Raw genomic sequence first — 25,682 nt, 5'->3', positions numbered from 1 at the left:
AGGCATGACCATTGACAAATCTTGTCAATTTGGCTTTGCAGCCTCTGTAATTTTATTTGAAGTAGTGGTACAGAAGTTGGCTTTTTATAACGTTTTAGCTGAAGAATGTTGAAAGCCAAGACTTGAGCATAGAGAAGAGGAAGAAGCTGACTGCCTAGCATCTGTGGAACTTTATTTCTACTTTTTTCGTCTCCCTCCCCAGTCTGTTCCTTACTAACCTTCTTGATTTTATTAAAGAAAGATGTCTCTGTTCTAGGTGACATTTACTCTTGATATTCATATACATTATCTTGCAGTATTGTAAAAGAACTATTGCTGACTATTGTATATGCTCTAAGGTTTTGCTTATATAAAGCATATAAGCTTTAGTTGCAGGACTCAAGGTACCTACACACTCTTAGCTGCTGAATGCTTATTAATACCATCTTGTGTGTGTGTGCCTCTCTAATAGGTGTTGTTGAGTACTTGAGCACTGGTGGCGTGGAAACAAACCACAAAGATTTTAAGGAACTGAGATACAATGAAAGTCTTACTAACTTCAGCTGTAATGGAAAAAATGGAACAACAAATGGAAGAATTACACATGGTTTCAAGTTGAAGAGTGCCTATGAGAATGGTCTAATGCCTTATACAAATTACACATTTGACTTCAAGGTAAGGCCTTGGCTGATATTTTGGGCAAGTTTTCCTTTTGGGGTTTTAATTAATGTGTTTGCTGTACAAAAATGTTTAACAAGTAAGTTAATCTGCTTGGGGAGCTAACACTAAATTCACCAAGTTTATATTTAAAACCTAGCAGACTAGAGTGTTCAACACTTCAGTCTCATAGAAATCAAATTTTCCTTGTTAGTGACTTGTAATAGATTCACAGGAGTTGGGGTGCTGTTAACCTTTCTTGTAAACATGGAAGATTTTATATATTAATACTCCAAGCTAAATGAAATAGCTCAACAGGGGCACTGAAGCTGTCAACTTCGAGGAAGTACTCTCTGTTGCTACTGGAAAAATCTTATTGCTCTGTGACTCGGAGGAAACAAGACTGCTCTTTTCTTCTTCACAATGAGATAAATGTGATTTGGAGCTATGTAGGAAGCTGGAAATTGTAACCCACAAAAGTATAGCAGAAGTGATACAGTGTAGAGTTGACTTTTGTTTTCCTAATTTATATTGAGCAAAGCAAGGGATATAGAAAGTAGAACTGTCTGAAGTTGATACTGTAAAAAAAGAGTGGTAGCATTTTGCTTACTTACAAGACTGAGCTCACCTTTTGTTTAGAAGAATAACTTGAGTCAATAATATATACTAATAATTTTATTTCTTCTCTTGTTTTAGGGTATTATTGACTACATCTTCTACTCTAAACCTCAGCTAAACATACTTGGCATTCTTGGACCTTTGGATCATCATTGGTTAATAGAGAACAATATAAGTGGTTGTCCACATCCACTCATCCCTTCTGACCACTTCTCACTTTTTGCACAACTGGAGCTTTTGCTGCCTTTCCTGCCTCCTGTAAATGGAATCCATCTCCCTGGCAGGAGGTAGTCAAGTACATTTGAGAGGGCAACCTCAATCTAACTTGTACAATTGTAAAATCTGAATATAGAGGAGTGAGGTATGGCCAACAGGGATTTTTTTTTTTCTTAATAATGTTAATCTTAAATCTAATTATTTGCTAAAGACATAGTAAAAGCCAGGTGCTATCAACAGACACAATTCTGAGCCCAATATACTTTGTATACTGTTCGACAGCGATCGGTGCATTTGCACCTTTCTTTAATACGTTACAATTAACCTTCCTGTTTCTTTTATCCAACGTGACATTTTCATGCCTTGAAATAGGGAATTGTTATACAGTATATTCTCTTTGCACAGTTATCTGTAGCACTACTTTTTTGAGGCCAGTAGGAACATCCACAGACCATTCTTCCGTACTTCACTCCCTCCTTTTTCAGACTTGTTTGTAAAATATAGAATTTGAATTTAGCCTTTATTGATTGTATATGAACAACAGAAAACCTGATTTATGAGATTTTGTACTTTAAAAGAAAAAAAAAAAGAAAAATCAGATTTGGAAAATGATTGTATTGTAAACTAAGGCTAAATTTTTATCTGTTTTCATGTGTTATAAAGGCCAGCTTGTAAAAGAGGTTGTCACAGGTTTTCTCTGCTAATGATTTGCACTGTTAGGGTTTTGTTAGCCCTTTTGTACTACTTTTTATGTTCAGTTGAGGACGTTGCTTTTAAAATCCAAACTTATAAAACCACAGCATCTTACAGAGATAACAAAGTACATTCTGTTTATTTCTGACTTAAAGAGAAAAGCATAGAGTTCTCGCAGAACAAATAAGCTAAGCAGTGAATCTAAGTAGACCTGTAAGGATGGAAAGCTATTGCTGATGTGTATAGGCTCAGATATTTTTCTCATCTCTAACTTTTAAAGTAAAATTTAGGAATACTCGTGTACAGCTTCTTCATTTCTGTTTTAAATACTTGTCCTATCTCCACTGTGCCTGCTTCGATTTGTTCTCAACTAGCACTGCCTGTGCATGCAGAGAGATCCTGTGCATCCTCTTTTATTTTTTTAAATAATGTTAACACTTGTGAAAATTTTATGAAGATACTTTTGTATAAGCTGTGGCATCTTCTTTTCCTTTGTGAAGCATTGGATATCACACTTTTGGAACATGTTCAGGTTATGGGTACACAGTTTCTAGCTTCTAATACCCATGCACTGCTTCTTTCAGTGTCATTGCACAGTGCTGTTTTTCCCACTAAGAATTACTATCATGTGAATTCTCTTTTCGTTTAAGTGTGTTCCTCAGTTTCAGAAAGTATAATTCCTTGAAGAATAAAACACAACCTTACATTTTCTACCGATGAAGCAGTGTAAAATAAATGCATTTTCAATACAGGTCCCAAAGACAATTCTTCAGATCATTTTTTTAAAGTGACCAAGTCTTTGTTTTAAAGTGTCAAGCAAGACTAAAGTTATAGTGTACCCTCAGTGCCATTTGTGTCATGAAGCCAAGTCTATAACAGCTTACAAATTTAACTTTATTTGTATCCTAAAAGGGAGAGAATTTATCATCTCCTTAAACTAATACAACTTGAATAATCAATGTAAAAAGAAATAAAAATGGATAGAGAGCTTGGTCTTAAACAGCTTTTGTTTCAGCTGCGGGCAGGGAAGCAAAAGGACACTGAGCATTAAGAGAGAACTTTCTAAATATTGTGAATTTTTATATATAGAGTGGATTGGTAATAATGATTCAAACTTTTATTGAGTAGTCAGCACGTGAGAGTGCTCCATCCGTTCTGTTTGAAGCTGAAAGTCAAAACCAACAAACAGTTCGGGGGTGTAAAATGTACATTTTAAAATTGCAATAGGAGAAATTTTGATCTTGAATCCTTGTCTGGGACCTGATCTCTTGGGGTTATTTTGGTTTTGGTTTTAGTTGTGAAAACACCAAACCTGTCCAGTTTATAATCAGTACATTGAAATGCTGGTAGTGTTGCTGTAGTAGACTTAATGCGTAGTGTTATTTTTTTTTCTGTTTGTTTTTTGGGGGTTTTTTTGTAAAGTGTGAATAAAAAGGTGTTTTACTCATGTTTCCTTAATGATGTCTTGGTAATGTACATCATGACCATTTCCAGTGATGATGAGCCAGTTTAGCTTGTCAAACTAAGCAAACTATTGTTTGTTTTCTGATTCTCTGGATTGTGTAAATGAGTCCAGAAAGCTTTACAGAAGGGGAAGGGAAGCACTTACTCATTTTGTATTTTTTTAGAGGGGGATAATTTACTTTAATAGATGCTGGAGCTTGAGTGCACTTGTTAGATTCTAAAGGTTTGAGCTTTATCCGATACGTGTTCTCCTCTATTAGGTAGTCTTAAAAAACTGTTTGAACTTATGACAGCATGTTAAAATATGGCCCCTTTGTGCTTTTGGAGACACAAGTGTTCCTGCATAGTCACCTCACAGTTGAAGGGTCCACTTAACTGACTGTTTCCTCCAGCTTTTATACTAGTCCAACAGGTCCCAATCAAAAACCCACTGAACACATTGAAGACACTCCTTTGACTTCACTGGGTTTTAACTGGGCTGCAGCTGTGACTTGGGGGCTGAGGGAAGGAGAAATGCTTAGAGTTTAGGGAAAGACCAGATGGCACCAAAACAGCTGAGAGAAACTTTGTCAATCTTTCAAAGAAAATAGATCCCCGTGTCGAACAAATCTAACTCAGAAGTCTCAATTTCCAGCTATAACATAGAATAAGGCAATAAACAGTGTCTTCACAAAATGAAAATGTTTCCTTCATAGTTTTTAACACAGAATGGTTAATTGCAATATTTTTATTTGAGGTGGTTTTGGGTGTTGCCATAATGTACCTTCAGTGTTCTTGTTGTAAAAGCACATAGAGCAAAAGTCACAGAACGTCCTTGGGGTTGAAAGGATTTATTTAGGTTAGACCAGGCCTTTTTTTTCCACTTAAAGTACAGTCAGCCATATCTTGTCTGCTTTTATTTTCATTTACCAAGAGTTTTTGGGTGTCAAAGTGTAAATTGAAATATACCTTTAACTAAAAGAATGGGTTAGAGTACAAGACTAATACCACGAGTTACCGCTTTTAGCATAACACAAGTGTGGGGGGGAAGAGCATATAAGTCAGTGTGTGTTGTAATTATTTTGTCCTTTTAGCAGCTTTAAAAGTCCAATTTGGCTAGTATTTGACAAAATTGGCTGTAACAACATTCTGTGTCAGCATTTTGGATGTAACTTTAGCAAATCTCAAAGGGTTTTTTAGAACAGAAGATAGTTCATGGTTTGCATTTGCGGCCACACAGAAGCTTTAAGAAAGGCAAAATAATTACACCACCACTGGGGAGAAAGAAAAAACCAAACTAATTACACTGTAAAACTTAAAAGATTGAGTTAACCGCTTAAGTAGCAAGCCTTTCTCATCCAGCCAGACACAGTATTTTTTAGTATGTTAACTGCTATTCTTTTCCTTTGGTTGCATAAATTTGTAACACTTTAAGTGTCTTGGTATGTTTAAGTAGTGTCTAAAATAGAATATCTTAGTCTTTATTCACAGTACTTCTGTATAATGTGTAATGCACTGGACTAACTCTTGTTTACCATTCATGTAACAAAAACCAGCACATTATCTGCACTAAGCTCAAAGAATGTTGCATTTGTCTATAGGCAGCTCTTCAATAAGATAAATGGGAAACTGAATATGGTCTGATGGTAAACAAGGGCTTTTACTGTTCTCTTCAGTGGAACTTTCTTCTTGGTCAAATTTTAACTAGTTAGTATTATATTTATATACAGGGTCTTCTTTTTCTTTACCAATGTATTTTCCTACTCATAGCTGACCAATAAATCCAATATCTGTTTCAAAGCTTCTTGAAGTCTAATTCATATTTTAATTCCTAAAGCTTTTCCTGAAGACTTGCACGTACAGCAAAGTGAGGGAAGTGGGTAAAATGTGGGAATCTTGATAATCCGCAAAAGACTTTCCCGTACTTTGTTATTTTATGGATCTGCAGATCAGAAAGCTGCTTGAATCATTTGGGTTTGGATTGTGAAGACCTGACTAGTAACGCCTCCAAACCTGTGTCCAAACCTACTCCAGTCTGTGCTCCATGTCTTCGTATGTGGCTATCCTCTGATCTTCCCAAGTCAGTTAGTAAGGTCAGTTGTGCAGTGTAGGATCCACAGATTTTGTCTGGGTCCTGTAGACCCTGCTCCTTCCTTCCTCTTCCCTTGCCACACCAGAAAGCCTAAAGTACATTTGGTCTGGCAGCAGGAAGGGATTCAAAGATGCCATTAATTTGCTATCGGAAGCAAAGTAGAGATTTCTTGCATTTAATTTTCCCTCAGGAATGCGATTCACCCAGCTCCTATTGGGAGAGATGTCATCTTTAGCAGAGCGTATGTGGAACAGTGGAGGCTCGTGTTTTACATGATGGTCCTATTGCTAATAGCAGAAAACATCTGAGCACACTTGCTGTGTAAAGCCCTGAAGAGCACGCAAGACTCACTGGCATCCCTGCATCTCTTCAGAGCTCACGAGCAGCATGTTGGCACTGCTTTGCTCCGAAATAAATGATCTAGCTCGGTGTTCCCCTGAATACCACATGCCTCAGGGTGTTCAGCTTATTTGTAGTTTTAAATCCACTGTCTGAAAGCAGCTGTAAGTCCCCAACAGGGTGATGAGTCCATCCCAGACTTCAGCAAAGAGTTTTTTGGTTCTGTCTCGTGGCTGAGGGTTTAATTCCCATCATCACCTCTGCAGTCTGGCCGCTAGATGGTGCGGGTAACACAGGCATCATGTGCGCAGAGTGCGACTGTATTTGAGTGCCATCCGGAAAGTGTGGCTTGTAGAATTCTCGTTAGGAGTATTTGTGGGAATTCTGACCCAGGAATGAACCTTTTCTGGTGGCAGCAGTTGGTTTGGTAACATCCATGCCAATTAAATACTGGCTTTATAGATCCAGATAGGAATAGAAAAGGACCTGCTTTGGTCCTCAATGGTAAAATCAATCTAGGGCCTTTGCTTACTGCATTTAACCTGTTCAGTGCTGTGTTTTGAATACAATTGTTACATGGTTCCACACTGGAGTTTATGAGCTCTTAAATAGTATCTGCTAACCTGGCATGTAAGTATTGGGAGATCTCTCTGTAGGGAAACTGTGCCAAAATTAATGGAGAGCCTGGTGGTCTGGCCAGAGAGTGTGTATGGAAAACAGCATCTCTCACTCAAAGGATGGAGTTGAGCTTGTGTCCTGTGGTCCTAAGCCAGGTAGGACAAAATTCGGCTTTCCTTAGCTTGCAGCACAATAACTACAGCTGTTTCAATGCAATTGCATATACAAATCACTCTGGCCAGACTCTGAGTTACTGGACCTTCATACTTCATATTTGCTGGCTCTTAGATGGTAGCACAAAGTTTGGTTTGTGCATTATAGAGTGGAAATTTCCCAAATCAGTGCAGGTGACTGCGTTGCTTTTCTACTGATATGGGTAGAGCAGAGGAGCCTTAAAACATCTGGACTTGAGCCAAGAGAGTGGGAAGGAGGAGAAACTGAGACAAAGTGGAACACACAAGACTATGCAAGGTACATGGGGTGACCTTTTGGAAGAAGCTGTACTTCATTAAAGGTGAGTGTCCTGGTTATTTTCTTGCTTTTCATCTCCCCCTCCTAACCTAGAGGTACTAATTGTTCACTCTCCAAATGTTCCCTTACTCTCTTCGCATGGAAAGCAGTACAGCTAATTAAGCTACAGGGACCTTTGGTGCGTTTTCTTATTCCAAAATAAGCCTAGTGCTCTCACAGATCATCAGTTTTTAAAAGGTACCAAGGTATGTTCTGGTTAAATTTTTGCAGTGTGTTAGTGGGCAGTATTCCTTTTAAAAATGCTAGGAGATTATTGTGCAAAAACATGCATTATAGAAGATAAAAACATACACCCTTGCTGGGTTTTAATGACCACAAAGATTAAATTGTTCCCAGTTAGTTTTGGGTTTTTTTCTGGGGTTTTCCTATTTTTTTTTCTAGTGCCAGGCACAGGCTGCTGTCTTTGCTGTAGTGACCTGACAGTAGTTTCTCAGCTGTGGTTAATGGTCTTGATAGCTCTTTGGAGGCTGAATTTCTTGCTTTTATTCCCCTTCTTCCTTTTCAAAGCATAGCGCACCAGTTAACAGTCTGCTTTTTGGTCAAGAGGGCTAAGACCTATTGCATCTAAAGACCTGAACCAAGCTGTGGGCTGGTTTTGCTGACCCTGGTAGCAGGGCACCACCAAGACACAGATTGGGTGGGGAAAAGCCACAGATGTGCATGGATTGCTTTTAGCTATCTCCTTCCCTCCCACCTCTCCTAGATAAAGCAGTGGGAGAAGGGAGTGTTAGGAATCCCATACAAACTGCTTGTGAGCAGCGCGGGTGGAGCATCCTGTCTGACATCGTGTCTGGGGTACCCCCCATGGCAGGGCTGTTGCTTCTAAGGTGTCAGTCATTTGACAAAGCTCCACCTTTTCTTCTCTCATTTAGCTATTGGGATGCTGCAAACCAAGTTCTTGTTACACGTGTGCACTCACACATGTCATGGGGTGCATAAGGGGCCCTCCATGGAGGAGCTGCTGCTGAAGCCGCAGAAATACGAATTGGAAGTTCTGTGCAAAGGAAGCCAACAGAGATATTTAATACCTGTCTCGGTTAACACCTCTGAAGACTGAGCTTCCTTTGTCTCAGCGTGGTTATGAGTTTTCCAGTGAACAATAGCAACTCTAGGCAGTAAGGAGTGTGCACGTATTGCCCAGTGAGAGACGAGCAAGTCAAACACCCTTCAGACTACAGTTTGATTTTCTGTTCTCACTTCATTAATTTATGTGTTTTCATCCCCTTTGCAATGTTTTCAGGCTGAGTGTAAAGCAGCTGAAGGTTTATACTGCCCTAGCTGCTCTCTGGGAGGCTGTACCCCTGTAGTGGTGTGGGCTACTCCTGCAAATGCTTGCGTGTATTAAACCAGAAACATTTCTGGTGTAAGGTTAGGTAAGGGACTACAGGAAGGGCTGAGATTGCTCTGTGTAACATATTCTCCCTTAGCTGGGATCCTTCATCCAGACACTAGTGAGGGAAGAGGGAGATGAACAAAAGGTAGAAAGCTGGGATTTGGCCCAAGACGGCCAAAAAGAAGTTTTCCATTACGTCACTGGGAGCAGAGATATTCAGGAGTACAAGAAGTGAAGGTACCACATGTGCGTGTAGAACAGACTGTCTTCCCTGAGACCTGTCCTAACCCACCAAACCACTGCAGGCAGGAGGGTGAGTCTCTGACTTGCAGCACTGAACATGGGAATTCGCATCCCACTGAACTGGGTTTACCCTATTTGCTGGGTCCAGCCTTAAGTCTTTGGTCTGGCTGTACAGCTTAATTAAGCTTTCCCATCTGACAGTGTGAAAACTCCGGTTTCACCTGGTTACATCATCTTCAGCAGACAGCCAGCCTTTCCATTACATTTGTCTTTGTATTACTCATGTCCTGTAGGAGCTATTGAAATGAATAAAGAGAAAGAACTCACCCAGTGCTGCAGCACGTGCTCCTCTTTTACCCCTGTGATTCTTTGCTGGCTATGAAAAGTTTCTATATAATCACCTTTTCTTATAGGTTTGGCTGATCTTACAGATCCTCCTCCTTCCCCTAAGGAAGAATAATTCCCATTCTACAAAAGGCAAAAAATAACTCAAAAAGCAAAAAATAACTCAAAAAGCCAGAGTGCCTTCATTCTGCTAGGTGGGTTGGTTCCCTCCTCTGTCCCCTGTAAAAGAAATCCCTGCAGTGCTTTGTTTTCATAGTGATTAAAGATACTGCTGTTGTAGAACATGTTGTACAAGGATCTGAAAGCAATGGCTCCTTAACTATGTCTGCAAAGGCCCTGATCCATAAAGATACATGTTGGCTGTTGTACAACAGAGCTGAAATAGCTTGGGAGTTGGTGTGCATCTGGGATGGGAGTGCTTGTACCAGGAGCAGTAAAATCTTGTAGTTCGATTGTTGTATTATGATGCAAACCAGAAACACCTTCAGGAGAAAAGCATGTATAATGTGACAAAGTGCCCTGGAAATCCAGCCCTTCATACTGGTAACGAAAAGAAAGAATTCCAATAGAACATTCTGTGTGATAGCTGGGTCCCTGTGGCCCTGTCGTGTCTCAGAGCCTGACGAAGTTGTGACAGACCAGATTAAGTGTTGCTATTCCTGGAGAGGCAGGAAAATGGGAAGCACGATACAACTTTGCAGAACATTTTGAAATGGAATTGTGAGAATTGACCAAACAGCGCAGGATGGAGCAGAATTTGGTGGGGAGGTCTGGCTGGGGTTTGTTTCCTTGGCAATTTTGGCAGTGGTTGTTTTCATCCTGATTTTCAAACACCAACATTTCCAAGGCAATGGGCATGCCTCTGCAGAGCCTGATGGGACGACATTTAAATGTTGATGTGATTTCCTTTCTGTCCCTTATGGTTTACAATGGGTCATACGAAGAAGCTTTTATCTTTGGGCACAGAATCAGAGGGCTTCTGATGTTACCAAGTCATTTTCTATTGCCAGCATTAGCCTTAGCGAGACAGTTCAAAGGCAGTGAAACCCAGTGAGATGAAGTGCTGAGCTCAGAGCGGGTTGTGCTTCCCTTGCTGTCACACACAGTGCATTGTGCCTTCTGGCCAGTTGTGCCAGGAGCGTTTTTACAGTGTCAGAAAGATGTGCAGAGTCTGTCGGGTTTTGTCAGCATCTTCCTAATGGAAAAAACAATTTTGGGAAAAAAAGATACTTGCTGCCCCAGCTACCAGCTACTACCCCCATGGTCGTGACCTCCATGGAGCAGCCAGTGTGCATCTGCCTGCATGGAGGGTGAAGTCTGTGTTTCACACAGGATTTTGCTGCTTTGCTTACAGAATCACAGAATCACAGAATCCCAAGGGTTGGAAGGGACCTAAAAAGATCATCTAGTCCAACCCCCCTGCAAGAGCAGGGTAACCTACAGTACATCACACAGGAACTTGTCCAGGCGGGCCTTGAATATCTCCAGTGTAGGAGACTCCACAACCCCCCTGGGCAACCTGTTCCAGTGCTCTGTCACTCTTACAGTAAAGAAGTTCTTCCTGATGTTAACGTGGAACTTCCTATGTTCCAGTTTACACCCATTGCCCCTTGTCCTATCACTGGATATCACTGAAAAAAGCCTAGCTCCATCATCCTGACACCTACCCTTCACATATTTGTAAACATTGATGAGGTCACCCCTCAGTCTCCTCTTTTGCAAGCTAAAGAGACCCAGCTCCCTCAGCCTCTCCTCATAAGGGAGATGTTCCACCCCCTTAATCATCTTTGTGGCTCTGTGCTGGACTCCTTCAAGCAATTCCCTGTCCTTCTTGAACAGAGGGGCCCAGAACTGGACGCAATATTCCAGATGCGGCCTCACCAAGGCTGAGTAGAGGGGGAGGAGAACCTCTCTTGACCTACTAACCACTCCCTTTCTAATGCACCCTAAGATGCCATTTGCCTTCTTGGCCACAAGAGCACATTGCTGGCTCATGGTCATCCTCCTATCCACCAGGACCCCCAGGTCCCTTTCCCCTTCACTACTTTCCAGCAGGTCAACCCCCAACCTGTACTGGTACATGGGGTTGTTCTTCCCCAGATGCAAGACTCTACACTTGCCCTTGTTAAATTTCATCAAGTTTCTCCCCGCCCAACTCTCCAGCCTGTCCAGGTCTCGCTGAATGGCAGCACAGTCCTCTGGTGTGTCAGCCACTCCTCCCAGTTTTGTGTCATCAGCAAACTTGCTGAGGGTGCACTCAGTTCCCTCATCCAGGTCATTGATGAAAATATTAAACAGCACCGGTCCCAGCACCGACCCCTGAGGAACTCCACTAGTCACAGACCTCCAGCTAGATTCTGCGCCATTGACCACAACTCTCTGCCTTCTTCCTTTCAACCAGTTCTCGATCCACCTCACTACTTGATCGTCAAGCCCACACTTCCTTAGCTTATCTATGAGGATGCTGTGGGAGACAGTATCAAATGCCTTACTGAAATCAAGAAAAACTACATCTACCGCTCTACCATCATCCCTCCACCTAGTCACTTCCTCATAGAAGGCTATAAGGTTGGTCATACATGACTTCCCCCTCATAAAACCATGTTGGCTGTTCTTAATGACCCCCTCATCCTTGATATGCCTAGTGATGGAGTCAAGAATAAGTTGTTCCATCATCTTTCCAGGGATGGAGGTAAGGCTGACCGGTCTATAATTACCCGGGTCCTCCTTCTTGCCCTTCTTATAGATTGGTGTGACCTTTGCCATCCGCCAATCCTCAGGCACCTCGCCCGTTTCCCACGACTTACCAAAGATGATGGAAAGTGGCCTAGCAATGACCTCCGCCAGCTCCCTCAGCACCCGTGGGTGCATTCCATCCGGACCCATCGATTTACAGATGTCCAGTTTGCATAGCTGATCCCTAACCCAATCCTCATCTACCAAAGCAAACTCCTCCTTTGTCCTGACTCCTTCTGGGGCTATAGAAATCCGGGGCCCTCGGGGAGAGTCTGCAGGAGTAAAGACAGAGGCAAAGAAGGCATTCAGCACCTCTGCCTTCTTTATATCCTCTGTCTCCAGGGTACCCACTTTGTTCAGCAGTGGGCCTATATTGCCTCTTGTTTTAGTTTTATTTGCTATGTATTTGAAGAAGCCCTTTCTATTGTCTTTAACCCGACTAGCAAGATTGAGTTCCAAGGAGGCCTTAGCTGTCCTAATTGCCTCCCTACATCCTCTAACAACTGTCCTATATTCCTCCCAAGCGGCCAGCCCCTCCTTCCATAATCCATACGTGCAGCAAGACATGATTTCTCCTCCTCTCTCATGGTAGAAACCATCGCTCCCATTAGCCCCATGACAGTTACCACTAGTGCTGGCTTTTGGATTCAGCTATTATCCCTACGTGTTTTTCTGATTGGTGCTATCACACAGTTAAATAACTAATTTATTAAATGGAAGGTAAAACCTTCATTTCCTGTCTTTAAAGTGATGAGGGGAAGGTTTCCCCACACACCATAGCATGGGCCAGTCGTCACGGTGGTTCTCCAGGACTTCCCAGAGCAGAAGGAAAGACACTGCAATAGGTCCTGCTCTTTGCTTGTTGCTAAAAAAAAGATTGTGAAGGAGAGGTTGGGAGGAATCTGCTTCAAATCCAGCTGGTACCAGCGCAGCCCTTCAGGGAAGCACGACACTTCATTTCTCTTGTCTTTCTTTGACCCAGTTAGCATTGCACAAATGTTCCTGATCACAGGACTGTCTAATCCTCTCTCGAATCCTGCTGATTTTTCTCCCGTTGACATCCTGCAGCAATTAAGTGCAGGAGATGACCCTGCACAGCAAGAAAGCCTCACGCTTTCTCTCTGAATCATCTACTATTAATTTTCCATCCTTGTACCCTTGTTCCAGCAACAAGGCAGAGGCAGCACACGTACCACCTCATAGAAGTGATGCTGCAGATGTTTCAGGGACTGCTGGGGCTGAAGCAGGGCTGGTGACAGCAGCAGCAGAGCCCCAGCTGCAGCATGTCCAGCTCGTCCTTACCTGCTCTTCCTGGTCAGGACCAGTAATACCTGCAACAATATCTGTACTACCAACCTGCTGCTGACTACAAAGCCACTCAGCCATGCGTCCTTAAATTCCAGGTCCTGCTCAGGACCTGGATGTTTCTGGATTCAAAACTGGACATCGTTGAGCCTGTGCTTTTATTTGCTTCCCCTAAGGCAATATTGTTCACTAATAGCAATGTCTCTGCTGGAACCATGCACAGGTTCCTCTGCTCTTCATGCAAATTAATCTTGATCTGACACATCCACCTCATCTCACTAATGGTGGTTCATAGGCTCACAAGTCAGGGATGGATTCTCTCTGTGCGTTCATACAGCACCCAGATGAACAGGACCTGCTGGGTAAGGGCAGCTGTGAGCAAACATCACCATGTTTTCTTGTTTGATGCTTCTATAGCATGAGCTGAGGGGGAACATGGAGAGCATCTCGAGCAAAGCTGTTCTTTCTCGTGTAGTTGCTTTGGAGCCTGGACACTTGAGATGCGGCATCTCCCTTTTCTGAAGCTGAGCCACGAGCCAGTTTAGTTCCCCCAGTGCTCCACTGAGTGACTCGGAAAGACAGAAAGCTGCAGCCCAGCACCTCTGGTATAAACCAGAGGCCGTTTTCAGTCCTACACACTTGTGACCAAGGGGACAATAACAAAACATTGGGCTAAGCTCAGCAGACTCGTGGGTGTTTGTGATTCATCATATTCCACCATCAGATGAGACGTGGCAGCGTCCCCACTGGCTGATTCTGCTTCCACCTTGCCTGACCATCCTGCTTTGCAGAACAGAGACTTGCTGATGGCAGAGGGGAAAAGCGACTGTGGTCTGGGTGAAGAGCAGGCAGATCAAACCTTGCGGTCAGCACAGTTTGCTAAGCACACAGCAGGCTGATGGGCTTTCCGCTGGATTAATTTAAAAGCAAAGACAAGCAATGGTTGACAAAATGCAAATACGCACAGATAAATACACTCATAATTTGATTTCCCTCATCAGATGCTACTAGAAATCTATGCTTTAAATGCAGCAGAAAATTATTTCCATTACAAGGCCATTCTGAAGCCCTTACAGGCTCCCTTTGATTTCAAATGGCATTTGGTCAAACATTATGTAGCAATTAGATGGCATTCCAAAAATGCTCAGTTTTTCTTCAGCTCCTCACAACAGTCCATGGAAGTGTTGCCTCCAGGAGCATTAGTTCCAGGAAGGCTGCAGTTGCCAGGAACATTGTATCTGTATTTACACAACATGCGTTTTGCATCAGCCCGAGCTCATGCCAGGCAAATTAAATTATACTTGAGAATCCCAGAACATGGGAAAAGGCCACAAGCCCAAGATGTGGCGCTTCAGAGGTCATCACTGCTGTCAACTGTGGCCCACTTGAGTGAGCCAGCCACAAAACCACACATGGGCTCTGGTGAGCAAGGCACAGAGCTGGGCTTCAATGGTCTGGCTCTTCAAACACAAGCAGAAAAGCTTTCAGCCATCGTTGCAGGTCTCTCTTCTGCCCATGGTAACAGCTGCAGATGCAGAATGCTTTGCCATTAATCATGCTGCTGATGGCACAGACAAGGCTTTCGTTCAAAGCAAAGGGATTCCTGCTTAGTCACTAAATGCAGTTTAACTTCATGTGCACCATTTATCATTATTCTCCACTTAGGAAAGCTCAAAGTTAATTAAAATATGCCCTCAACAAGCAATTAGGCCCAACTGCAGACACTTCAGGGCATGGGGAAAGCCTGATGCACTACCCACAAAGCCCCAGCTTTAAGCAGTGGGATGCTGTGTTCTGCCTTGGGCTCGGATCTGATCCCCTGAAATTAAGCCCCATGTTTTCTCTTGTAGCTTTAAGATTTCTTAAAACAGAAATAGCTGCTTTTATCCTCACTTCAGAGTTAAAGACCGCCCTAGAAACCACTTTTGCTAACCCCAGTCACACACCTCCTGCATCTACCTGCTTGTGTGCAGCCCTTAAATCCGCTCCAGCTTGTCTCAGGTCATTATAATCCCTTGCTGGGGGGCAGGTTGGTGCCTTATCCCTGTTTGTAATCACGTTGCACTGGCCCATATTTTAGCTTCTGACCAGCCTGTGTCTTCCTGGGTGTCTGTGTTGGTACAGAAAAGCCTCTCCTGGGTGGAAAGGGGTCTCTGTACGAGTTTTTGGGCTGATTCTGCACTGCACAAGTCTAATGACTAAATCCCATTAGCGAGGCTCATGGAGCTGTTGCTTCCTCGCCTTTGGTTTGAGCTGATCGCTATCTTTGTCATTTAAAAGACAAGCATAGGAGGAAAGAGCAGGGCAGTTTTGTTTCTGCCTCACCAGCCCTGGTTTGTAAATTCTGGTCATGGTTTTCTGTCTCCAAATGCATTTAACGTTTGCAGCAGGAAGAGGCCGCATGATCATGGAAGCAAAATTGCACGCTAGCCCAAAGACTGCTTGTGAGCTGGTTGTGAAGGCTGAGACTGAAAGCTGCCCGTGGGATTTGGATGCCAATTCCCCACTCAAATTAATCCAAATCCCTTTGGCAGTTGTGATATCTCCATAAATGAGATTTTGCTGCCAGTGACTTCAAATGCAGAGCCTGCTATGGAACTGGCCATGGAGGCAGCATGGCTTCTATCTCACTCTGTGACCTAAATTCCTAGATAAGGTTTTCTTTCTTTTCTGGGAGCACTTATGAACAGGCTGCAACTTCTGCAGGTTTATCATGAGTGGCAATTCCTCATCTGCTGTTTCGTGTACAGGACAAAAGGGAGAGCATTCCCAATAGCCCCAGATGTATGTCCATGGGCAGTATGGTCACCAAAGGGAAGAACAGGGAGAAAAGTGCTAGATAACTACGTGCCACATCACCTCGTAAGACAGCGTCTGATTTATCTTCCTCTGGTAACACTGCATGCTCGCTCTCAGCAGCCTGGGGAGTCCTCAGTGTTATAGCAGCCGATGCTGACTGCTGTAATGTACCCAATGCTGTGGAGTGAAGGGGCTGCCCCACACCCCAGTTCCTCACCAAACCAGCCCAAAACTTATCCGGGGATCTGTTGTGAGGGGGCCAATGTGCTCATTTCCAGCAGAGGAGATGGTGAAGAAAGTGAGGGCTGTGCTTTCCAAACCAGGATTTATCTGAACCTGGTAGAAACAACCCTCCCTATCTGCTGTTTCTGTACTATGTAAACCAGGTTTCTCTTTCTCACCTCAGCCACAGCCTTTACTGCATAGCTGGAATCCCCCCATCCCAGGGCTCCCATCCCACTGGCATCCCACTCCTGCTGCTTTGTCACCCCCCATGACCCCCATTTCCCTGTGCCTGTGTTTGTCCCTGTCTTTGATGCATCCCAGCAGCTTTATTTGCTCCTCTGGCAAAACCCAGTTGCTTGAGTAGAACCTCAGCACTAAAGGAATAGAAGAAGCCAATTCACCCCAAAGCTTCATTCCTGAAAGCCCTTCTGCACCTAACACCAAACACCTAGTGCTCCATGTAGCTCTGCAAGGCTTTGAATAGCGGAGTGGGGGAAGAGCACTGGAGCTGGTTCTGTTGGTGACCTGGTGGGGTGAGATGGCGTTGGTGTGGCGAGTCACAAGCTCATGCGCTGTGGACCAGCGCTGCACTGAAAATAATCACCCATGTTCTACAGTAATGGAAACAGCAACTGGATGTCATGATTTTATTTGTTGTCTCTGTCGAAAGCAGGGCACATGCAGCTCAAGGCACAAGACAGGGCACTGGTGTCATAAATATTCACGTGGAGAGAAATCAAAATGTCAGCAGGGCAATGAGGACAAGCATCACTTCGGAAGGAAGGGAAAGAGAAGGAGGAGGCAGAGCAGGCTGGCACCTCCCCAATCCAAATCTCTCCATCAGTTATAATAGATGCTGGAGCCACCTTCACTTTTGTTCTTGCCGTGTGGTTAGTTCAAAAACCAAGATGAGAAGCAGTTCATGCTAATGAGTTTCAACAGGAGAAAAACTATTTGAGGTAAGAGATGTGAAAATGGAAGCTCAAATATGCTCACCTTTTGATCCTCGGGCATATTTACCCTCCTGTTGGTACTGAGCAGAAGTTGCCTTCTGATTTAATCTGCTCGAGGGTGGTTTAGGAATCGTTTGTGAGCATTTTTATAATTGCAGCTTTCCAATGGTGTTTCCCATCTTGGCTGCTGCTGAACAAACAGCCTGGTCCCTGTGCTCTTCTCTGTGCCAAAAGAGTTATTCCTAGGAGTAGTAGTAATAATTAACCTAGTATTGCTTTGCAGTTTTCTCGCCTACTGCTCTTGGCTGACTACAGAGACTGTGGTACTAAACACAGGTACACAAGGATGCTCTGACTGCAGGAGAAAGCACCAATAAGAGACAGTTTGAACAGTGAAGCCCAGCAGCTAGGGATGACCTGGTGCTCACCACAGCACGCCTGGTGAAGATGTGACAGTGCAGGGACCAGCAGAATACCTGTTTTACAGCTGGCATCACAGGTTGGTACAGCTCCAGGAGAGCTGCAGCGCTGGCACGGCAATGCCCACCTAGGGCTCCTCGCTCAAGGGTACATCAAGGAGTAAAGGTAACAGGGGTGTGCCAGGGAAAGCAACAGGAATATCCCCACCCTGAGGAGCTGATATTCTCCATGCTGCCCTTCAGCAAAACCTCACAAAAGACTTCTTATGACTTTTAAAAACTATTTCTTTATGCTACTGCACTAAGAGGTGACCTATCCAGTGGTATTCCGGTTGTTGACAGAGTGATCTCTGATGGGTCTCCTACTAAATGTGTATGTCAGAGAGAGCACATTTAGTACTGTCCGAGCACTGGTCAAAACGTTCTTTTCAGAATAACAGTACCCAAGTGTGAGCTACCTCTGGCTGTCTGGCATTTGCTGGAAAACATCAGGAGTTTGATGTTCCTGAAAGTCGCTTTTCCTCCAGAGCAGATGGGCTTCGTACTCTCTCCAGCTTTTCTTCATGCTCAGGGCAGTTCTAAGCAATAGGTGGGGGGAGATGCTCTATGGACTGTTGCCTTTCCAAAATGAGAACTGATTTCTTGTTTCCTTAGTGGATGAGACTCTGAATCATCCCTTTGCCCACTACTGAGGGATACAATGGGTCATAAAGGTCTGCCTGACTTGCATGCACATTTTCTGTGTGAGGACTCCAGGGATTGCTTCTAGAGCACAGGGTGGTTATATCTTGTGAATAAAATTACTCCGAGCAGCTACTTCTTCACACTTCAGCAATGGCTGGGAGCAAACAAGCTTTTATCTTTGCTTCTTTCCAGATGCATCTGTGCTCTGAAATCCAGTTGTGGATCATGGCTTTTTTAGGTACCTGGAAATACCTCTGCTTGCTGGGAATATCACCCACTGCATTTTTGTTGTCACAGTGAGAAGTTTCTCTCCCTTCTTGCTCATCAGTGCCTGTTGTATCGAACAAACAGCTTCTGACTGAGCAGTGCAAGGCTGGGTTTCCAACCAGCTTCCCTCTGGGTGAGGATAGCCCTTCGCCACTGGCGAACATGGTGCCGTCTTCTTTCTGACCGTGGTTACCCCCTAAAACTGTTCCCTCATCTCTTCTGAGATACTTCATCTCTGAGCAGACTGCTTCTTTCTGCACTGGTCTTGGGGAGGGAAGCCTTGGAAAACTGAACCCTCGTGGAAAAGTGGGTTTCCCTGTGGCTTTTCCTTTCGTGACTGGAGGATGAAGTTCAGTGTTCAGGGAGGAAGAGTTGCCCTGTGAGTATTCAGTGCAGGAGCTTTTGCTGTACAAAGAAGCCTTGGAGGAGCAGAGCTTTCCTGCATGGGCGTAGATCTGAGCCAGGGGGTCCTCTGCAGACCAGAGCTCGGTTTCTGCAGGACCAACCTTTCCCAGCGGCACCACGTTTGAGATGAAGTTGGTTAATTTACACTTTGACATTTCCTGCTGTATCCCCCTAAGGGACGGAGACCATGAAATGTCTTCAGTGGTCTTCAGGGTCCTCCTGTCCTGGCCCTTGTGGCTGCTTTCAGGAAGGCCCGGGAAGGTGGGTCTGGCGAGGTGGCAAATAGACTGGATGTAATCATCACTGGAGTACGAGTCTGGGCTGGCTGCAGCGCTTCCAGAGTGCTTCGGGTTGGTGCTTGAGTCTTCCATCGCCTCCTCGTGGGTTTCACGTATGGTTGGGAGAGGCTTTGAAAGGCTTAATCTTATCCGGGGTGCCATGGCTGCAAAGAACAAACCAGACATGGTCAGCGTCAAAGGCAGCTGCCCTACAGAAATTGTGGGCTAGCTGCTTTGGAGTCCACGCTCCCTGAGACACCTGATGTTTTCTTGTGGCAAATGGTGGTGTTTACAGAAACTGCACTTGAAAAGTCTGATGGCAAAGTATTTTTATATCCCTGCCTTCAGAAAGAGCCCATGGGTACCAAAGAAACCAAGTGATTACGTACAGTAGGAAATGAAAGGTTCATTAAATGAGATCAGAAATGATGCTCCCTTCTGAAGCAACACAAGGGCTCAGCAGCTGAAGCAGCACGGTGCAGGTGCACCAGCTCATCTCACTGTCTGTCTTGTAGCAGTGAGGGACAAACTCCTCTCCTTACTTAATACTCCACTGGTCTGCTCACTGTAAAAGGGCTCTGCATTCATGTTGTGTCCCAACAGGCAAGTTCTGATCTCAACAGGGATGTAAGTCCTGTCTTTTCTATTCAAATGGTTATCCTCAACCCTTTTTAAGACGGATTCCCATCCAGCTGCTTCCACCAGCCGGGTAAACTTTTCCTTTACAAGTATCTCATGTTGCAGCATTTGCTAACTGTACTGGTACTCAAAACACTCTCCCTGTGCTTTGCTTCATCTCCCTTTCTGGCAGAAATGACCACATAGCCTGGATCCTTTTTATTTAATTTGATTTTTTACTATCCCCCACAGTGGAATTTGTATGTGAATAATCTGCCAACACAGTATAGCTTTGTTGTGTGATTAACAACCGAAGTGCTTTGCTAGCTATTTTAACACTGCCTGTCATTGCTGGAAATAAATTAGTCTTTGTTGAAGCTCCCTGTGAGCTGTGGATCACATACGGAGCTCAGCTCCTGCTGAGCCCAGGGTGGAGCTAATGGGTTATCCATCCCCACCCTGAACTGCTGCTGGCTTTTACTGGTTTTCATCTCAGGTGCTCCTGATAGTGTCAGCCAAGCTGGGATTGACTGAGAGTAGGAGATGCTTCCTGTAAATGTTATGGCCTGTTTATTCCCTTTCTTTATGCTGTCTGCTCCTTCCTTCTCATTTCTTTAAGCATTAAGAAAGCGACTTGCTCCTTTGCCTTTCATCTCACCCCTTGTCCGAGCTCAGCAGCATCAGCATCTGGGCCTGCTCTGACCCCAGCACTGAGGAGGGTAGCCGGATGCCCCAGCTAATGGGCACACATGTGTCATGTTAACTTACGATAGCATTAATCATTAACAGAGTCCTGTTAACGTGCCCTTTCTCCGGAAGGAAATTAAATTACCTATTCACAGCAGAACTGTTTCGATGGGATGGATCAGTTCCAGCCCGGATGCGATCCCTTCGCCCTGGGCAGCGCACCAGCATCCAAGCCAAGGTCCCCTTCCATCAGCACCCAGAGCAGAGCCTCTGCCCTGCAGCTTCCCCTCCATCCACACTACAGCATCCCCAGCTGCAGCCCCCCTGGGTCCTGCCCAGCAACACCCAGGACACAGCCCAGATCCAGACCCAGCTCCTGCAGCACCCAGCCCTTACCTGCACTGCTGTTGGTGCGGAGGGGTGGGCAGCTTTCGTCTCCCCTGGCTCCCACGTCTCTTCCCTGCTGTGTCCCTCCCTGTTTTCAGTACAGAGTATGTGCTGTCTACAACTAAACCATGCATCAGGCTCCCTGCCTCCAGTCAGCTGATTCTGCTGCCTGTTTTGTTGCTGTAGCTAAATATAGCCCTCTGGCTGCCTGCCTGCCCTGACAAGAGCCCGCATCTCACAAACGCCACGTGCCATTGGGACAGCAAACAGGCACCAGGGAGGCACAGCCAGCCCGACCCAGCAGGATGCTCCACAACAAATCCCTGCCGACCGACTGCCTTGTTCTATTTCCCCATGTGAAATGCGAGCGTGGTGCTGCAGGAGGGGCTGCTCTGGTTGGGGGGTGTGAAAAGCGGAGCCACAGTACCATTGTGTTTCATTGCTGAAAGGGGGAGTCCCAAGATTTCAGGCTACTTTTGCACCTTCTCTGCTTTATTTCATGAGCGAATTCATGCCACTGTGCCAGGTTTATCCAAGGCGGGGCGCCCGCAGCATCCTAGTCCCTGCTCTCCTCCCTCTCAGTTCTGTGCTTAGCTGTATGCTCACTGCAGAGGTACAGCGCAGCCGGCCCTGCCACAGCACTGACAGCTTTATCCCTCCCCAGGCCACGTAGCATCACCCTTTTGTGTTCTGCTGAGCTGGTGAAGACCAGCCACACACTTGCATTACGGCGAATTGCTTTGCCAGGAGGATTGGCAGCATCCAGGTCTGTGGGCAGGAGGGATTTGTCTTTGTTTCATGGCTTATTGACATGCTGCAACCTGATTGCAATTCCAGTGCAATTCCAGTGTCCCTCGCACAGCCTCTCTTGCAGCATCGCATCGGGTGGGGAGGTGAATAGTTATTCTCCATCAGAATCTTCCTTCTGCTTTTATTTCCCAATACCCACCTCAGAGGGAGCCTTAGTAGACACTGTTCACTACTGGGGAATAGCCATGCTGTACAACACCCCTGTGTGAGCAAGCAGCATGTGACCGTGCTTCTGAACCTTGCGGCTCCCCAAACAACCTGCCCTGAGCTGCTGGGAGAGAAGAGAGTAAAGTAAACCCCTAGATTAAAGATCACCGCTTTAGTTTTAATGCAAATATTCTCAGCATTTGGGCTCGAACTGGCTTTGTTGGTTTCATCCCCCAAGCCCATGCTCATCATCCCGGGTCTGTCTTTATCTCCAGTGGCAAAAAACAAGCAGCTCAAAAGACTTGTGCTTCAAGCAGAGATTATTTGCTCTCTAGAAATAGCAATTGTTTGGCACTTAAATATAAAAGGTGTGCAAACTTACTCTGTTTGTCTGGATTTCTGATGCCAAACAGCTGAAATGACCCTTAAACCTCATGCATTGAATTTGCAATGACCAGCTGGGATCATGCTGCAGTAACAACATAGAGCTTCTAATTCTGCTTGCTTGCAGGCACCATAACCACCATCAAATCCAAAAACAAAACCTCAGACCCCAGCTACTCTGAGCAGCTGCAGAATAAAGTTTGGGAAAGCCGTTTCATGAGGAAAATCACTGATCTGGAAGAAAACCCATCCCCATCTGCAGATGTTCACAGATACATTCTCTTCATAATGCTCTTCAAGATCATTCCCTTCCCCTGGAAAATCCCTCCTCTCAGCTGGAGATGTCTCCTTCTCAAAGGCCACATGTTCTGATGGAGCAAGTAGAAACATGGCTGTGCAAGGTGCCAGGTTGGCCATGGCCAACCCTCACCCTGGCCTGAGAGCAGCCAAATTAGGCTCAGTGTTGGGTTATCAGGTGTTTGACAGGGTCAAGGTCCTTCCTGGTGCTTTGCCATATCTCTTTGGTGGTGGCCATATCATGGCTTTGGTGGTGTCTAGCAGGATGTGGCAGCCTCCCCTAGGAGCACACCCTGCAATGAGAAGCTACCCAAAAGCCTCTCAAGTGAGCAAGGTCCTCGCTAAATGTGGTTGGGTAAGGTGTTCCTTTAGGAAACTACACTAAAAGGATGGATTTGCAATACAAGTCCCTTCTATCTATTGAAATCAGTTTCTTCCTGGTGTTTGGCATTACTTTAGGTAAATCACATTTATTGGAATCACTGTTATTGGAATTAACTCCATATAAATATATGAGTATATATACTCATATAAATGATTTGCTCTCTATCATTGTTTTTACATTCGTGATGATATGAAAATTAAACTGTACATTTACAAACACCAAATGCAGTGTAATCGGTAGCTATCATTTACCAAATACCATTTACAGCAATACCTCTGCTTTCTTTACCTCAACCCCAGCCGTTCGGGTTCCTCCTTTATCAAGCGGTGGCTCAAAAAATGGGAATTAGGCAACCCAAAAGAAGCACCTTTGAACGCTTGTGTGTCGCTTTGCAAGGTTTTTCCCAAGCACTTCCGAGGCCAGCTCTGGTTAAACCATTCTGGTCTCCTGTATTTATACTCCCCTGGGAGAAAACAGTGAATCAGCATTCCTGAGTGCATGAAAACAGTAACCAAATGGGATTAAAAGCCAAATGGGAAAGGAAACAGCAAGAGCAGTGCCGAGGCAAACAGGAGGTATTAGTTCTGCAAGGCTCGGCTGAGTGGCTGACATCTTCGTGCTACAGAGTGACTTTTTTGTTTGGTTGTTTATCCGTTAGCTCTGCTTTTTGAATGCTTCCAGTTTTGGGGAAGGTCTTGTATTCCAGCGGCTTAGCAGAGTTGCACAAGTGTAACAGGCTGCTCTCCTTTGGGCATTTATGAAGCTTGTTGATGTTTGGACAAACAAACCCATTAATCTTTGGGAGCATTAAATGGATACCGCAGTCAATGCCCATTCTGGGTTTTCTCAGGAAAAATGCTCTTAATGCCAAACAAGGGCTTTGGGTCGGCTCCAGCACTACTGGCTAAAGGCAATGTCCCCCCAGTGGGGCACCAGCAGTACCAAGGCTGCTCCATGACTAACTTTGGCTTTGGAATATTGCAAGGAATATTTCTTTTTTTGGGGGGGAAAAATATCACCTTATGCTTTCCAAAGTGAAAAATCTGCACAGAAAAGGTAGAAGAGAGAAAGCTCCTCCCACCTGGATTGGCTCATGGATATCCATATGGATGCAAGGAGCTGGGCAGTGTGTTGAGCTCATTGGCTGGATTCAGGCCAGACCTGGTGGCACCGATGTGATAGCTCAGTGATGCCACATGGCTGCTGTGCTCCTGCCTGTGATGCCACAGCTGAGCCTGGGCTTTGGCACTGGCAGCTCTGCCCTGGGCTGCTGTAATCCCAGTTTGAAAGAAATCCCAGTTTTCCAGCTCCTCACTGGGAGGCTGTGCTGGGTCAAAGAGACACTGAGCTGAAGGTGCATTGCCTTTACTTTCTGATCACAAGGTCTCCAAGGGACATTCAGGCTGCCAGATTCAAGCTTCCCCAGTAGCCACTAGAACTGTAAATTCACTTATTTTTCTTCTTATTAAGCCATTTTCACCCTGATGAGCATCTCTTTGCCTCCACTCACCTCTGCCCTCTCTTCCTCCTGGAGCAGCTGCAGCACCCAAAAGGACTAGCACCACAAAGAGACTGCCATCAGCCAGCACACACCATCCTGGCACACTCCTGCCTCGGAAAGGAGGCTCTTTGGTAAACCAGCAGATACTGTGACTGGTTCATGGCTGGGTGATGCTGCCACTCTGGTTCCTGCACTGGAGCTGGTATCTAAAAACAAGTCAGAGTGTGAGGAAGGGAGTGGAGCTCGTGCCAGGGGACGGGGTCAGCATGACCCTGGGCATCACCAAGCCTCGGTGCAGCCAGCTGCTTCCCTCTTGCATGTTTGCTGTTAAAAGTCCAGGAAAGGAAAGAGTTTACCTGATTTGTGCCAGATTCCACATGATTTGTGCTCCCTAATTATATCCCTCATCCCATTAACCTCCTGTGCATTACAGCGAGCAGCTGCTACGGTACATGGCGAAGATGTTCCCGTGAAACATTAATGAGCTGGTTTTGTATTAACCAGACAGAGCTGGGTTAGAAATGTGGCACCCACAGCTGCTGCCTTGACTGCAGCTCATGCAGCAAGCGGTGGCAGCTCCTTGTACAAACACTGCCATTGCTGCACACAGAGTTTGGGGGAATTACCAGATATTGTCTCTGGCAATGAGGAACCGGTTGCTGCGAGGGCTGAGCTGCTGCAGCCCATCACTAGGGTTGCTTGCTGAGCGCTCCATCCAGCTGGGAGCACAGGTGGAGCCCTTTCAGGAGGCTTTAAGAAGGCTTGCAGTGGGTTAGGCACTCATTTCCCTTGGGATTTCAATTAAGCTTGGAAAATGACTCCAGGGAGTCTTTGTTGGCTCCTAAGTGATGCTGGGGCAATGGGTTCATCTGCCTGGCGCCCACTGGTGCTGGCTGCCCACAGCTCAGTGCTGGTACAGGCTGGTTTTAAAGTAATTGGAGGTCTCACAAAGTGCAAGCCGCGGTGGCCGCTGGCTGGAGCTCCCCGGGGAACCAGGGTATTTACTTGACATAACACAAATATTTTTCATTTATATTATTGCCGGCCTGCAAAGGTTACATTGTGCATTTGTGCACTTGCCTTTTCACTGAGTCAGGGAATCCCAGACTGGTTCGGGTTGGAAGGGACCTTGAAGCTCATCCAGCTCCAACCCCTGCCACGGGCAGGGACCCCTTCCACTGGAGCAGCTTGCTCCAAGCCCCTGTGTCCAACCTGGCCTTGAGCACTGCCAGGGATGGGGCAGCCACAGCTTCTCGGGGCACCCTGTGCCAGCGCCTCAGCACCCTCA

At 45.3% G+C, this 25,682-nt stretch overlaps 2 protein-coding genes across 4 annotated transcripts in view; one reads left to right on the top strand and one right to left on the bottom strand.

Moving 5' to 3' along the window:
* The window catches only part of CNOT6 (CCR4-NOT transcription complex subunit 6), a 32,806-nt gene extending 27,400 nt beyond the window's left edge, over positions 1-5,406 (top strand). For all 3 annotated transcript variants that reach the window (XM_065690442.1, XM_065690440.1, XM_065690441.1), the window contains exons 11-12: positions 452-654; positions 1,333-5,406. In XM_065690442.1, coding sequence (XP_065546514.1) covers positions 452-654; positions 1,333-1,545 — 416 coding nt within the window. In that variant the 3' untranslated portion in view covers positions 1,546-5,406. The remainder of the gene's footprint in view (positions 1-451; positions 655-1,332) is intronic.
* Positions 5,407-16,805: 11,399 nt separating this feature from the next.
* LOC136020092 (uncharacterized) lies at positions 16,806-24,464 on the bottom strand. Its single transcript, XM_065690820.1, has 3 exons — positions 24,404-24,464; positions 23,261-23,356; positions 16,806-19,342 (listed from the first exon to the last, which is right to left on the bottom strand). The coding sequence occupies exon 3, from the start codon at positions 19,338-19,340 to the stop codon at positions 18,366-18,368; it is 975 nt and encodes a 324-aa protein (XP_065546892.1). The 5' UTR covers positions 19,341-19,342; positions 23,261-23,356; positions 24,404-24,464; the 3' UTR covers positions 16,806-18,365.
* Positions 24,465-25,682: the final 1,218 nt, after the last annotated feature.

This window comes from Lathamus discolor, chromosome 10 (assembly GCF_037157495.1).
Source record: "Lathamus discolor isolate bLatDis1 chromosome 10, bLatDis1.hap1, whole genome shotgun sequence".
NCBI lineage: Eukaryota > Metazoa > Chordata > Aves > Psittaciformes > Psittacidae > Lathamus > Lathamus discolor.
Note: the sequence above shows the minus strand (reverse complement) of the source record. Positions and strands in the feature narration are given on the sequence as shown.

What these genes read in the sequence shown, in the direction of transcription:
- LOC136020092 (XM_065690820.1), bottom strand. Translation starts at nt 19,340, where the DNA reads ATGGCACCCCGGATAAGATTAAGCCTTTCAAAGCCTCTCCCAACCATA.